Genomic DNA, 13,283 nt, shown 5'->3' with positions numbered 1-13,283 from the left:
AGCTAACAACGGACTAGGTTTTCATGTCCATGGTCCAATGGGCTAGATTTTCATGGCCACGGTTAACACTAATGGGCAAATTCATGTCTAAGACCACGGTCGTGAATTAAATGTATTTTACATTCTGTCCAAATTCATGGTCGTACTACGGCCATGATCGTGGCCTTGAAATTCGACATAATCAATATTCTCGTTCAATTTACAGGGGATTAAAATTCGACAGAATCAAATTCACGGTCGTACCACATACATTGACTTACGTAACTTTTGACCCCCAAAAATACTCATAAAAGTTCAAAAATTTCATTCACTCCAACATACATCATAGTCTGGACGAATCAAAAACAATATTATGAACCAATAAAAAACTAACCTCGTTCAAGATGTCAAAGATGAAAAATTGATTTCCTTTAAGGTATTCAAGATGTGAAAAATGTTGGAAAATGTATGGAAGTTCTTCAAAAAAACGTGAAAGATGTGCATGAAGACGATAAGGATTGAAACATACTTTTATTCTCCACAATCTGTACGAATGTATGGGTATATATTAAATGATAGTACAAAAATTTGGTGGGAAATTAATAAGTTGGTGGTCCTTTAATAAATTCATGGTCATGGATCAAGTGGAACTCGCCCATGGTTTTAATTACACCAACCTACGTGATTCATACGTTATAGTTTAATTAATTTGAGAGTATATTCGTAATTACATACTCTCTAAAATGTTAAAATTGGATCAATTGAGTCAATTTTTATAATTAAAATCAACTGAGCAACCTATCAATTTTTTTTAGTTTATCTATGTCATTTTCTCGTTTTGGTGGGTGGTAAGGGAGGATTTTTTCAAGCAGCCATTTTCGACAGAGCTAAAAAAACAACTCCCACTGAAAGACAAATTTTGGTGGAGAAGGCAACTTCCAAGAACTTCCAAAATATGACAATTTTTTAATCCCATTTTTTAAATTTGTATTCGGACAAATTTCTCTTTTTATAAGAAAATTTTCTGTTTTTAGACTGTCAAATTTTTTATTTTTCCAAATACATTCACATAAAAAAATAATAATAATAAATAAATAATTGATATATCACTAAGTGATGGTTTATTTTGACACGTGCACGTACTATTTAGTATATGAAATTCAAAATCTATTTTTTTTCGAGTGACATATTAGGTGTACAGCTATAAATATTACTAATAAAACAATCATTTTTTTAGTACAAGTGCGTGAGAGTTTAATCTTTTGATTGAAGATATATGTCAATTAACGTGACGCTATCTCATATCAAATTTTTTTTTAACCAAAGAAACTAATTGAGAATTTTGTAATACATCAAAATAAAATTCACAATTTTAAAAATTTAAGGACGAAATTGAGAATAACTCAAGAGATTGGAGACTATTCAGTACTTTTAGCCATTTAAATTTTTTAACGAAATTCTCCCAAACTTGACTCTTTTTTTTTTTTTACAACAAATATGGAGTGAGAGTTTGAACCTCCGACTTTAAAAAATAATAATATAATGTGATCGCTAAAATATATTGCCCAAACTTGACTTGTTAGATTAATCAACTCTAGCATAGTTCAACAATTGAAACATTAAATTATCTTATTATAAGTTGAAGTTCCATGTTCTCATGCCCACATATGTAATGTTATATTCTAAAAGAAAATAGCTAACGTGAACATAGCTCAACATTCATATATCCTCGACAAGAAGATTCAAATTCTCACCCTACATATTGCTAAATTTTAAAAAAAAATCTAGAAGAAAATATGTTTTTTGAGTTGATGTTAAAAGATTAAGTTTTTTTAATACTGTGAGGGTCGAGATTTGAACTCACAACCTTTTAATCGAAAATAGATGTCTTAATCAATTGAGCACATTAGAAATTTATATATCATCGAATTGGATCACGAATTTAAATATGATATTAATATCTCGTCTAAACTAAATTAGAATGTTGCTCATGAACTGACTAATAAACTACACAAAACTTCACCAACAAAATCAAAACGAAGCTATGAAAATGTTTAGATTGAATCATGAAAATATCCAAATTTAGTCACAAAAATGCTTAAACTCGAGCATAAAATGTCTAAATTCAACTTAAAAACATTCTACATATAACTAACAGAACCAATACTCACAAAAAGAAATTGAAACATTGCTAATGGGAGGTATTAATTTCATCTTTTATTCAAGTTTAAGGTTTCAATTTTATGGAAATAAAAATTCTTTAGTTAAGTATAAGAAAAAAAATAATTTATCCCATTAAATCTTATTATAATCTTTTTAGTGTCATATATATTTTGTTTTGATTTCAACTTCGAACAGTTTTATTTCAATTTGTAAATTTTTCATTTTAATCTTCACTGTCACTTTTTCATTAATAATTTCGACACAATTTTGAATCATTTTAAATTTTGATACTTATACTAAGGTAAGAAAGTTAATGTCTGATGTCATAGAAATGAACTCATATGCTCAATAAGTCGATGGAAGGGTGGTTTATTGTAATTCAAAGTCTTCCATAATATTCAAATAATTTAATTTCCATGTCTCATCAATTGGACCATATAAACATTTGGTTTGTGCAATTGATCATTCATAGTCACATGTAATAATTAATTTAGAGTTTAGAATTCACAATTCATGCCACTACATTTTTTTTTGACAATTACTATTTTTTTTCTGTTTAGAAATCACTTAAACTTGTGAATCTACAAGTTATCTTAAAAACCAAATGAAGTAGATCAAACAGGTGTCTGGTGAGGATAAATGTTTAGGGGAAAAAAGTCTTTATACGCTTGTTCATTATAATGTATTTTTATTCTTCTATCATATCTTTGAGATCAATATTTCTCGACTTTGAAATATGAAAATGGGAATACAAATAATGCGTTCATCAAAGCTACTAGGCCCAAAAAAATGGCAGTGATGAGTATTACTTTGATTCGCAAGAAACTGAAAGCAACTTTATTATTAGAAGAGCGATGTGCAAGTACTGAATGTAAATAATTGGATAGTGAGTTTGGAATGTTCAGTGACTTGGACCAACCAACTACGAAATAAATGGGAATGACCAATAATGTGCAAGTCTTTGACGTAAAAAGACTAGAACTTTAGATACCTTTGATAGGAAGTTAAAAACGAGTGTCTGCGTGCAATTTACATGATTAGAGGGCCTAATTGGACTGACATATCAAAAAGCAACGACGGTCGGGATCCTAACTATATTGACACAAAAAGCAAGAGTGATTGTAGCACAAGTTCGCTCCCAACCACAAACTTGGCTAACCTTTCATTTTTTAGGGACATGTCGATGGCGGTGACCGTCAATGTCATTGTCAATTCTGAGCTAAACGATATGTTGAGGAAAATATTAAGCAATAAACCATTGGATTTGGAGGACATATTTAGCAATAAATCATAAGATTAGGGGGAAAAAAGGGTTCAAGCTTAAAACAAACTATATATTAAGCAATGAAAAATCCAATCCGTAAAAAATAGCGGGTTTCAAAATAATTTCAAATCTAAGTGAATCCTAATAGAATGATACCGTTTCGGGTGACTTATTCATGCTTGTCCTTGGAAATATGAGACAAATGTCCAGATAAACCTCTTTTTCTAAGGATGTATGCATAAAAACTCTATTATCTATCCCCAAGATTACTTTGGATAAAACACCTCTCAAAAAATCAACAATTTTCTTGACCTTTTTTAGTTCAACATGAAAGAGTGGAAAGGAAGATTCAAACCTTTGACCATACGGTCTAGGCCTTAACAAATTGAGCTATGCCCGGGTTAGCCAATTTACTTGACACCATAAAAGTATTGTAATTTAATTGCTACCCTTTGAAACCACATTAGTTATGAATAAAAATAACAATAAAGCTCTTTATTTAGATTACAAATATAGGACAGTCCTAGTCCTCTAAACAGAATAATCTACAGTCATTGATTGAAAAATCAATATTAATACACCAATGAAAATTGCTGGCTCCCCCCTACTCAGATGAGTAAAATGCAACAGAATCTCAAAGACATTTTGAGTTTCTACCAGATTTTGAACATATCTAATGATCATGTGGACAAAAATTGTCTGGGGTCAGGAAAATAGAGGTGGCAGAATTAAAAATAACAATAATTCTGTCCCCACTCCAAGAGTGCAGAAGTTGAGAATTAAAACCAATGAAGAAAACAAGAACACTGATACTACGCAAATTTCACCATTTTGTAGAACATTATTCAACAGATTTATACACTATTATATATCTATTATTCACATAGATTATAAACAGAAACATTGTATTCGAGGTTCACCACGTAGGACCGACAAAATATTGTGACGGTGAGACATAAAAGCATACTAATTGCATCTTATTTTCAGCAGAAAGATGGGATATATGCATCACAGTGCAAGACTATACTTACATTTGCCAAGCTATAATGCAGAGGACAGAGCTTAGCTTACAAATTTTCTTCAGCAGTTTTCAGTGGACTTGTCACCTCCTGACCCTCTTCTTGTCCGGGGGAGTTGGTGCTTCGCCACTGCCTAGAAATTCCCATTTGACCACATCCCCATCCCATGAAGAGCTTACAAGCATCGGATAGCGAGGGTGCCAGCTACAATCTCTCACTGGTGATTTATGATGCTTGAGCGTGGCTACTACAGCTCCACTAAGCTGCAAAAGATATACCAACCAGAAAGAGATTGGAGAATAATAAGAATAAACAACTGGCTCGGATACTCACAAATATCTAAAAAAATAAAAACCATATGAAAGGCCACTTTTATTTTTTTTAACAAGAAACAACTTTCATATAATCATAAATCCCCATTCTCTACATATTTAATGAGAAATGATAACCCCTCGCCCTTAAGTTGTCTTCTTTTTTGTGATCAATACTTACATCTCATGTCTCTTATCAAAAAAAAAAAAAAAAAAGAGAGAGAGAAATGATAGCCACTAAGATAGTTTGAGAAGATTATAATCAATACAAGTATTCTAAATTTATAAGGGGATATTGCAGTATATTCCATCTCTTATACGTTGCTCAACACAATGCTACTCCATGCTACTCCACCTCACTTGTGGGTTCAATCCCGCACGTTGTTACTATCAAAATATTAATTAGATAGAAAATAACAATGCAAGGGTTTAAACACGATATCCTTACTCTGATTCCATGCTAAGTGACCAAGAAACCCAAAACCTTAAGTTAATAGGATATGGTAAATTCAAATATCTTTTTAATGATCCCTTCACTCGTTGGTTCAAAACTTTGCATGAGACCTGCAAGTAAACTGAACTAACTAATAGGGGGTTATAGTAAACACGATTCATCTATGGCCAGTGCACTACAAAATCAGCCAGTGATTTTTATGAAATATATCTCACTCAGTCCTCATGCAAGTGAAAGTATTATGTTCTTTTGCATTTGCACATATATAGTAATTCAAATTTTTGTTCCATCTGATTGATATTCTGATTCTTTCTTATGAAGGGGAGTCGTAATTTTTCGGGGTCCAACTTCAGTTTGAAACCTCATATGAAAAAAAGATGCTTATAAACAATACCAAATGACTTACCAAATCATAAATATAAACACAGGAATTGTGAGATCCAGTGTAGATGTACTTCTGACCAGTGCTGCAATAACAAGAAATTGACCACAAATCAAGATATAGATAGTTTCGATTATTAACTGCAAAAGTGATAAAAAGAGATCGATTTCACAATAAAATAAGGTTTATTGAAAAATCAAGCAACGTACGTGAAGGGAGTCGATAACAAAAGAAACTGATGCTGGTTAGTTCATTCGCTAGAAGTGAAGTTTAAATAGCAAGAACAAACTGCTGCACAAGGAAAAACTTTATAGCTAATATTTTTAAAACAATACTACCCTGCCGACCCTACTGACTGGCAGGTCTGCTACCCACTACTAAGTTTTTTTTACCGATGGAAGAGAGAAACGCATAGAGGAGGAGAGAAGAAAGACTTTTTCCTTTTTTCAAAAATTTAAACAGGGGTCAAAATTTTAGTGGTTCTTGTACACATTTTTATGCAGAAGAGCAGATAGCTAATGTCCCTCAGTGATAATTTGCAAGGCAGAAAAAAGAACTCATTCATATGAATGTCCAAACTTTTAGTGAGAGGTATCTAAAAATTATAATATGCAGTTACACCCACAAAAAGCTCACCTATATTCAGGGGAGAAATAACAACGAATAAGCGTCCGCAAGACTGAATGACCCTTGTATGTAGCAACGGAACAGTCACGTGGATGTATCAAATTCTTTGCATGGAGTGGATAATCCATCCATCTGTAATCCCAGTCATAATTTCTAGGCCTGTTGTAGCTGGAACGAAAAAGAGTGTCGCACATCAATGAAAAGAGTGTTTCAATTTTAAAAGATAATATAGATACCATCTTTTAAAGAGAGCTATCATGCTATATTTTAACTCATAAAAAAAGAAAAAAAAAAGATAACGAAACAATTTTGACCAAAAAAAGAAAAAAAAAAGATAACGAAACAATTATGAATTGTTGAATTTTAATATGAATTTATACTTCCAAGATTTTTTAACTCAAACATCATTTGAGCATTAATTGCATAATAGGGTGTTTGTTGAGATTTAGAGATTTACAACAATGGTTAGATTGTACTTCAAATAAGCTACAAATAAAGGGAGTATGGAAACAGAACATACTGAGTAGCATTGCTGGACATCTTTCTGATATCCCAAAGTTTAATGGTCTGGTCTTTACCATTCGAAATCAAATATCGACCATCCCCACGACTATCAATGAATGTGATACCTTCTACATGTCCTTCTAGGATCCCTGCCGCCTTCCCTTTAGATATAAAGCAACGTCGGTCCCACACCTACAAGAATACATCATATCATTTTAATCCTTGAAAGAGAACAAATTTCTCAAACACACAATCCTCGTGCTTGCGTGAATTCATTTATGGAACAAAATTCTAGAACAATTTATTAGTTGTTTTCGGGATTAGCCAACAGTTAGTTGCTTCAAGTGATTAAAACCATTGCAACTAATTTCCAAGTTTCGAGAAAACTGAGGTTGTAAGGCCAACAATCACTCCTGGTTCAAGATTTCATGCAAAAGAGGTTGGAACATTATTAAATAATTGGGAGAAAAACATTATTAAATTGCCTTCTAAACTAAAGTGATCAAGTCTTTGATAAAAGCAGAGCAGGGGATTTGTACCTTACAAAAAGTATCATCACTTCCAGAATAAACCAGATGGCCACTTTCATCAGCAAAACACACAGTATTCACATCAGACTGTGCACAATAAGAGAAAACTTGGAATGTTAGGAAGATTTACCATTAAAAAATTAACAAAAAAACATCTGCAGATCCATAATATGCAAAAATTCCTCCACAGGTGAGTGAAGAACAAGAAGATGATTATGCAAACTATAAGATGATATATAATAGAAAAAAATTACAATACAATTAAGAGGCTAGGTGTGAGGAAGGGTTAGTATATGAACAAGAATCCTCATAAAGTTACGAAATCTGTATGTTTCAATTTTATCGGATGTCCCGAAGGGACCAAAACTGTATGTTTCAGAAAGGCTCTAGACTATATTTTGTGTTTTCAATACATCTTGCTGATCACATCAGACCAGTAGTTGTTGGAGGAAATAGTTAATGATACTTTAAAACAAATAAAATTGAATGTACATGGAAAGGCAAGAATATAAAAAATTTTCTTTTTTGCAACAATCTTTCAAAATAAAGCACAACAGCTTTTGAAAACTATTCCATCAAATATTTAAAGAAAACACAAAAAGTTTCCATCATAAACCTGTTTATAACCATCTAAAAATCTACCGGGGGATCAACATAATTTGGAAAATAAAAATTAAATTAATAAGTATAAGGTATTCAAACTAGACTCAATTATAAACCTGGGGGGTTAGACTGTCAAGTGTCCACCATATCACCAATCAGGCTTTACAAGCAATGTTTTACCCAGGGGACTCAATAAAATCTGTATTCACAATCTCTTTGTGTATTTTATGATTTCATCCAATTTCTGCTATTGCGAAAACAGTGACTTAGAAATAGATTTTCGAAGTAATTTCTTCTCTAGGAACAACCAGAAAATTTTCAATTTTCTTTTACTGTCTATCAGTAAATGGAAAAAGGAATACAAGGCGGGTGCTCTTTGTTGATGTCCTTATAAAAAGTGTTGTAATTTTTCAGTTTCTCTCCACTTTATTACCGATAACTGGGATTATTCAAGCTTTTTCACCTCTTAAGCAGTTTTGTTGCCTTTACCTTGGCAACAAGTGAGAACAAACCAATCTTTTCTCTGTTTTATTTTTTTCTGACAATTTGATATCACATATTCTTATGTATAATACAAGAATGGTAAGAGTTTGAATCGTTAAAATATCTCAAGTTTTTTTTCGTTTTACATGCACCTTATGCAATTAAGCCACTAAATTAGATAATTCAAAGAGCACAATAACTCCACCTCCATCCAACCCCCAAGAAAATGGCACAAAGTAAGAAGAATAACAGTACAGATGAAAGATACTGAAAGGTAAACAAAATTTAGACATCGAAAAATACTCTACAGGTATATAAATCATATTTCGTAATACTTGATGCTCTTTTTAGATAAAGAATGTAAAATTAGAGAATGATGAAAAAACGTAACTCTGTGTGCCAAAATTCGAAGGGAAAGTTTATTAGTTTCGAGATCATAGACGTAAATAGAATCATCGCTACTTCCAGCAACAAGTTCTCGTCCATCTGTCGAAAACTTCACAGAGAAAATTCCAAAAGAATCTCTTCCATTGCCATTTGCACAGAAATCCAGTCCCTCATGGACATCCTGCAGCATTTTTAATATGAAAGTGAAGCAAGCAAATCACAATAGAGAAATGGGGAACTCCGTATGGCAAAAGAAAATTACAGATTTCCAATAATCTCAGTCAACTAGCTTCAAGTGCCAAAAATGTAGAATGATGGTTGAAGCTATGCAATTCAATTTTCACAGTTACATAATGTAGCTAAATCAATCATGCACTCTTTGTTCCATTTTATGACATCTAACAATTCGTACTTATGCAAGGAGCAAGCAAGATCAGCTGACCATAGACTTTCCACCCACATAATTGCATTGCTGGTACCACACATTTTAAAATTTTCCAATAACCCTCGAGAAGATAAGAATTCTATTGAGTATCAGATAGTCGAGAGATACCTACAGCTAAACTAAATTTTCATTCTTCTTTATGAAGCTAAGGTACTTCCACACTTTCCAAGGTACTTTAGCTAAATAGTCAAAGTAGGGAGAATCACAGATTCACAGTCAATAAAACAAGACGTTGGCCAAGAATTTGTGTCGTTACATTATATAGCATCTAAGAACCATATTTCAACAAATGATATTGTCAAGTAAAATTCAAATTTAGCAAAAGCTCATACTGTAACATTTGCAAGAGACTCTGTTTCAGCAGATGCCACATTAACAATATGAATGATTGGTGACATGCTGGCATAGACCTGAAACAACAAGGTCAATGAGTTAGAATATTCTAAGACACAGACAGGTTCCCAAACATTTCACATAGACAGATATCATCCATTCATAAAACAAACCGTATTACAATAGAACAATAAATGCATCCTAAAACCTCCAAAACACGTTCATCACAAAAACAGTAGTTCCCATTTTATCTCAAAGGTGGAATTATTTTGTTAAAATGTGGAGCTGAATAGCAACCCAACCATGTCTAATGCCAACAACAACAAGGACACAAAAATGAATTGCATTTGAAGCATTTTCTGACCCAGTCACAAGTATACACTAAAAAATAGAATAATCTGTGAATAGATTCCCCATTAAATAAAATTAATAAAAAATTAGAATTTCCACTCAAGCTAGCAAAAGAACGCTCATCAGCATGAGTAAGCTACTATAATTTGTAAGGGGTTTGTGATTCCTCGATGGGGTTCTGTTGTATTGAACTTATTGAAACTAACCAAATAAAAGGAACAAAAACCTCAAAGTTGTGATCTAACACAAAGCATGAAGGACCCCTTAGTAGTTCTCTTTGAAATACAACCTAACATGTAAAGGCATGCAAGAACATTTTATTCTGTCCTATTTGATAAATCAGGCACAAGAATATGCTAACTATTTCTCTTCCTAGAACAGTTGATGGATGGCTTTTTGAAGCTCTCCAAGGTTGGCATCTGAAAGACAAAGCAAAAGTTTTGTGGGTAATTGCAGTTTGCAGTATTTTGTGGGAATTTGGAGAGAACGAAGTTGACGGTTCTTCAACGACATCTCTCTCCCCTTTGATTCTTTTTGGGAGAATATTCATACTTGTTCCTCCTTATGGTGCCTAAACTATAAGAAATCCTTTTATAATTATAGCATAGCTATGCTCTGTCAAGATTGGAAAGTTGTATTAGTCTAATTTTAGGGGGGGCCTTCTCATCCCCTGCCCTTAGTTCGTCCTTCAAAACAAATATCTGACAATAGAAAAGATAAATTAGCTATTCTATAATGTCAAAGTGCCACAGAAGCAAATACCTTGAGACTTGGTACATGAAAATTTCCTCGAGTAAGCACTTACAAGAAAACGTTGGTTAGGGCAGAGTGATGTATCAGTAATTGTCCACCGCAAACTTTTTGCAACAATGTTCTTTTGAACTTTCCACCCGTTATCCACATTATATATTCTAATGTGGCTTCCCTGTCAACAAATGCCCCAATTATTAGCTACTTATTACAGCATGTAAGCAGCGTCTCAATTTTTCGACAGAGAAAATCTAGACTTAATAGTTCATGGATAGACACATTTAACACAGCTTTAAGAACTGGGAACAAGAAAGATATAGATGTCAGTACAATTAGGACCAACCTAAAGGATTCATCAAAAGCCAAATAGAGCTTTCACATATTATATTCTACATACGGTTTGTACAGATGTACCTGAAATCCGGTAACAAATAGGGAACCATCTGCTGAAAACTGTGAGACATAGGCTCGGCTGGTCATTTGATCCACAAGCCATGGACCATTAACAGGCAAATATCTGCTTAAAACGTGACAACAATCTCCAGCTGAGAACCGGCCCTTTCCCGAGTAATTACATTCTCGACCTGCCAGCATTTTTACAGGGGAAACAAATATCTCCCTCTTCCCAGGCACTACTTGGCTCAGAAGTGCACTAGGTCCCGATTTCATCCTAGTGAGCTGAGCAATTTCATCATCTAAATTATTCAAAGGTTTATTATTGGAAACTTGACCTTCGTCCGCTGCATTGATGATATTCATGTCACCATCACAGTCAGAACCAATCTCCAGTCTACTCAAAGCGTAACCCATAGCACCAATGGTGGCCCAACCAGGAATACCATACATTTTAGTTCAAGAATACCCTCTACTAAGTAGCAAGCAACACTCATGAAACTTAAGATTAATCTTCATCTGAACCCCAACTTCATTCCATTGCCGTTTCCCTGAAAACCAGATGTTCCACAACCCAGAGAAACGAAAACCCAGATGATCTGTCAATAAATTGTTGGAAATTACATCAATAAATGAAGCTAAATCATAAAAATAACCCGTATTCCCAAACCCCCAATGGCTAACTTCAATTATATGCAGATGGGTACATAATCTAGCCCCTCGATTGACATTCTCACTCTGTTGGAAATGAATTTATCCACACAAGTTTAATTAAATTGTATGAGCTGATGAATGTCGAACCGATTAATTCATGCATATAAGTTACAAGGAGGAAAGAGGGGAAGAAAATCTGACCTCTGTGGTGCGAATAGAGGGAGATTGTGCGGAGGAGGAGGAGAAAATATGAGATTTTGAGTTGAATTTTGTATTGGGAATTGGATAATGAGTTGATTTTGGTTGTGGGTGTGGGCGAAATGGAATTGGGTAGGTACGGTGTGGCTGATTAATAACTCTTCGTTGCTCGTGCTGTGGCGCTTGGAAAGTCGGGCTTCTGCTCCCGAGTCCCAACAATTGAGATGAGGAGAGGTTTTTTCTCTATTTTTTCCTTCTTCTTTTTTTTTTTTTAAAGGTTAAATTTATTCCAAACTTTTAAAGTTGTGTTTGAAATTTATGTTAAATTAGTCTATTTTGATGGTTGTAATTTTAATTTGGGTTGATTTTGATTATATGTGCAGGTGGAATATTTTTTATGGGAGATATATGTCAAATTATCGGTGAACTAGACTCGTTTTGACAATTATGTTGGTTATTTAATTTTGTTTTTTTAATCATAGTTTTTTTAATATCCAATCTTATGTCCTAACTTGGCTTTATAATTTTGTTCAAAATATATTCTGCATTTGGAGAAATGTTAACTTTTTTTGTTTTTACCAAATGTGTATAGTTTTCTTTTTATAACGTAGCATTAAAAGGATGGCCTTAATATTATATATATTTGTTCTTTTTTCTTTTAAAAGGTGGTCTATAGTATTTTAAATTTTTTAAAAAATAAATTTGGACCAATGCTAATAGAATTAATAAATATCTAAAATAAAGGTGATAGGAAATTTTTTATGAAAAAGTTGCGGCGAGGGCGAATTTCAAAATATTATCAAAGAACCAATAAGGAAAAATATTTAACAAAAATAAAGGAGTGGAAGAGATTTGTCATAGTCACTTGAGTATCCCAAATTTATACCCCATAAAATACTATTTTGAGTCGTTGTAATGTTAATTTTTTATTAGCCAAAATGAACATAGTTGAATTAAGAGGGCGTGAGTTCGATTCTCCACCTCTGTATATTGTACTAAAAAAATTAACAGGAAATGAGTGACTCATTGGTATAAATGGACTAGGGTTAATTAAGAGTGAGTGAGTTCAAATGTCATGATAACCACTACCTTAAGAATTAGTAATTTTTTTTTTGTATCGAGATGCGCGTAAGCTGGTATGAACACTCACGGATATAAAAAAATAAATACTATTTTATACAGTTCTAACACAAATTCTATATATAATACAAACCATTGAATAGAATTTTTATCGACCACATCTATAATTTCTTTTTATGTTTTTTAATCACCTTTTTCAAAATACATCACCAAATTGTCCATTTACTTTCAACATCCCTCAACTTACTATTGGATTTCTCTCTTATTTCCCTATCTCTATCTATCTCCCTCTTTCTCCATTATGCTTTTCCCTCCCTCTATTTCCCTCTCTCTCTCTTTCCAATACTTTTTTCTTCTCTCATTTTCCATTATT

At 33.0% G+C, this 13,283-nt stretch overlaps 1 protein-coding gene across 2 annotated transcripts; it reads right to left on the bottom strand.

Annotated features, from left to right (window-relative positions):
• Nucleotides 1-4,200: 4,200 nt before the first annotated feature.
• On the bottom strand, nt 4,201-12,048 carry LOC111018437 (transducin family protein / WD-40 repeat family protein). Of its 2 annotated transcripts, none has more exons than XM_088118082.1 (10): nt 11,834-12,048; nt 11,000-11,577; nt 10,641-10,760; nt 9,484-9,561; nt 8,711-8,887; nt 7,243-7,320; nt 6,720-6,895; nt 6,209-6,367; nt 5,597-5,657; nt 4,201-4,688 (listed from the first exon to the last, which is right to left on the bottom strand). In XM_088118082.1, the coding sequence occupies exons 2-10, from the start codon at nt 11,429-11,431 to the stop codon at nt 4,509-4,511; spliced, it is 1,461 nt and encodes a 486-aa protein (XP_087974208.1). In that variant the 5' UTR covers nt 11,432-11,577; nt 11,834-12,048; the 3' UTR covers nt 4,201-4,508. The 2 variants fall into 2 exon arrangements, with proteins under 2 accessions (XP_087974208.1, XP_087974209.1); XM_088118083.1 differs by having other exon boundaries at nt 11,000-11,529.
• Between the last annotated feature and the right edge of the window lie 1,235 nt (nt 12,049-13,283).

This window comes from Momordica charantia, assembly GCF_013281855.1.
Source record: "Momordica charantia cultivar OHB3-1 chromosome 9 unlocalized genomic scaffold, Mcharantia_2.0 BLBB01000009.1, whole genome shotgun sequence".
Taxonomy (NCBI): Eukaryota; Viridiplantae; Streptophyta; class Magnoliopsida; order Cucurbitales; family Cucurbitaceae; genus Momordica; species Momordica charantia.
Note: the sequence above shows the minus strand (reverse complement) of the source record. Positions and strands in the feature narration are given on the sequence as shown.

Excerpts from the sequence above, each read along its gene's own strand:
- LOC111018437 (XM_088118082.1), bottom strand. The coding sequence starts at position 11,431 with ATGTATGGTATTCCTGGTTGGGCCACCATTGGTGCTATGGGTTACGCT. Across the intron at positions 9,562-10,640 it reads GCCCTAACCAACGTTTTCTT|GTCTATGCCAGCATGTCACC; the intron begins GTAAGTGCTTAC and ends TTGTTGTTTCAG. Across the intron at positions 8,888-9,483 it reads AGTCTCTTGCAAATGTTACA|GATGTCCATGAGGGACTGGA; the intron begins GTATGAGCTTTT and ends AAAATGCTGCAG.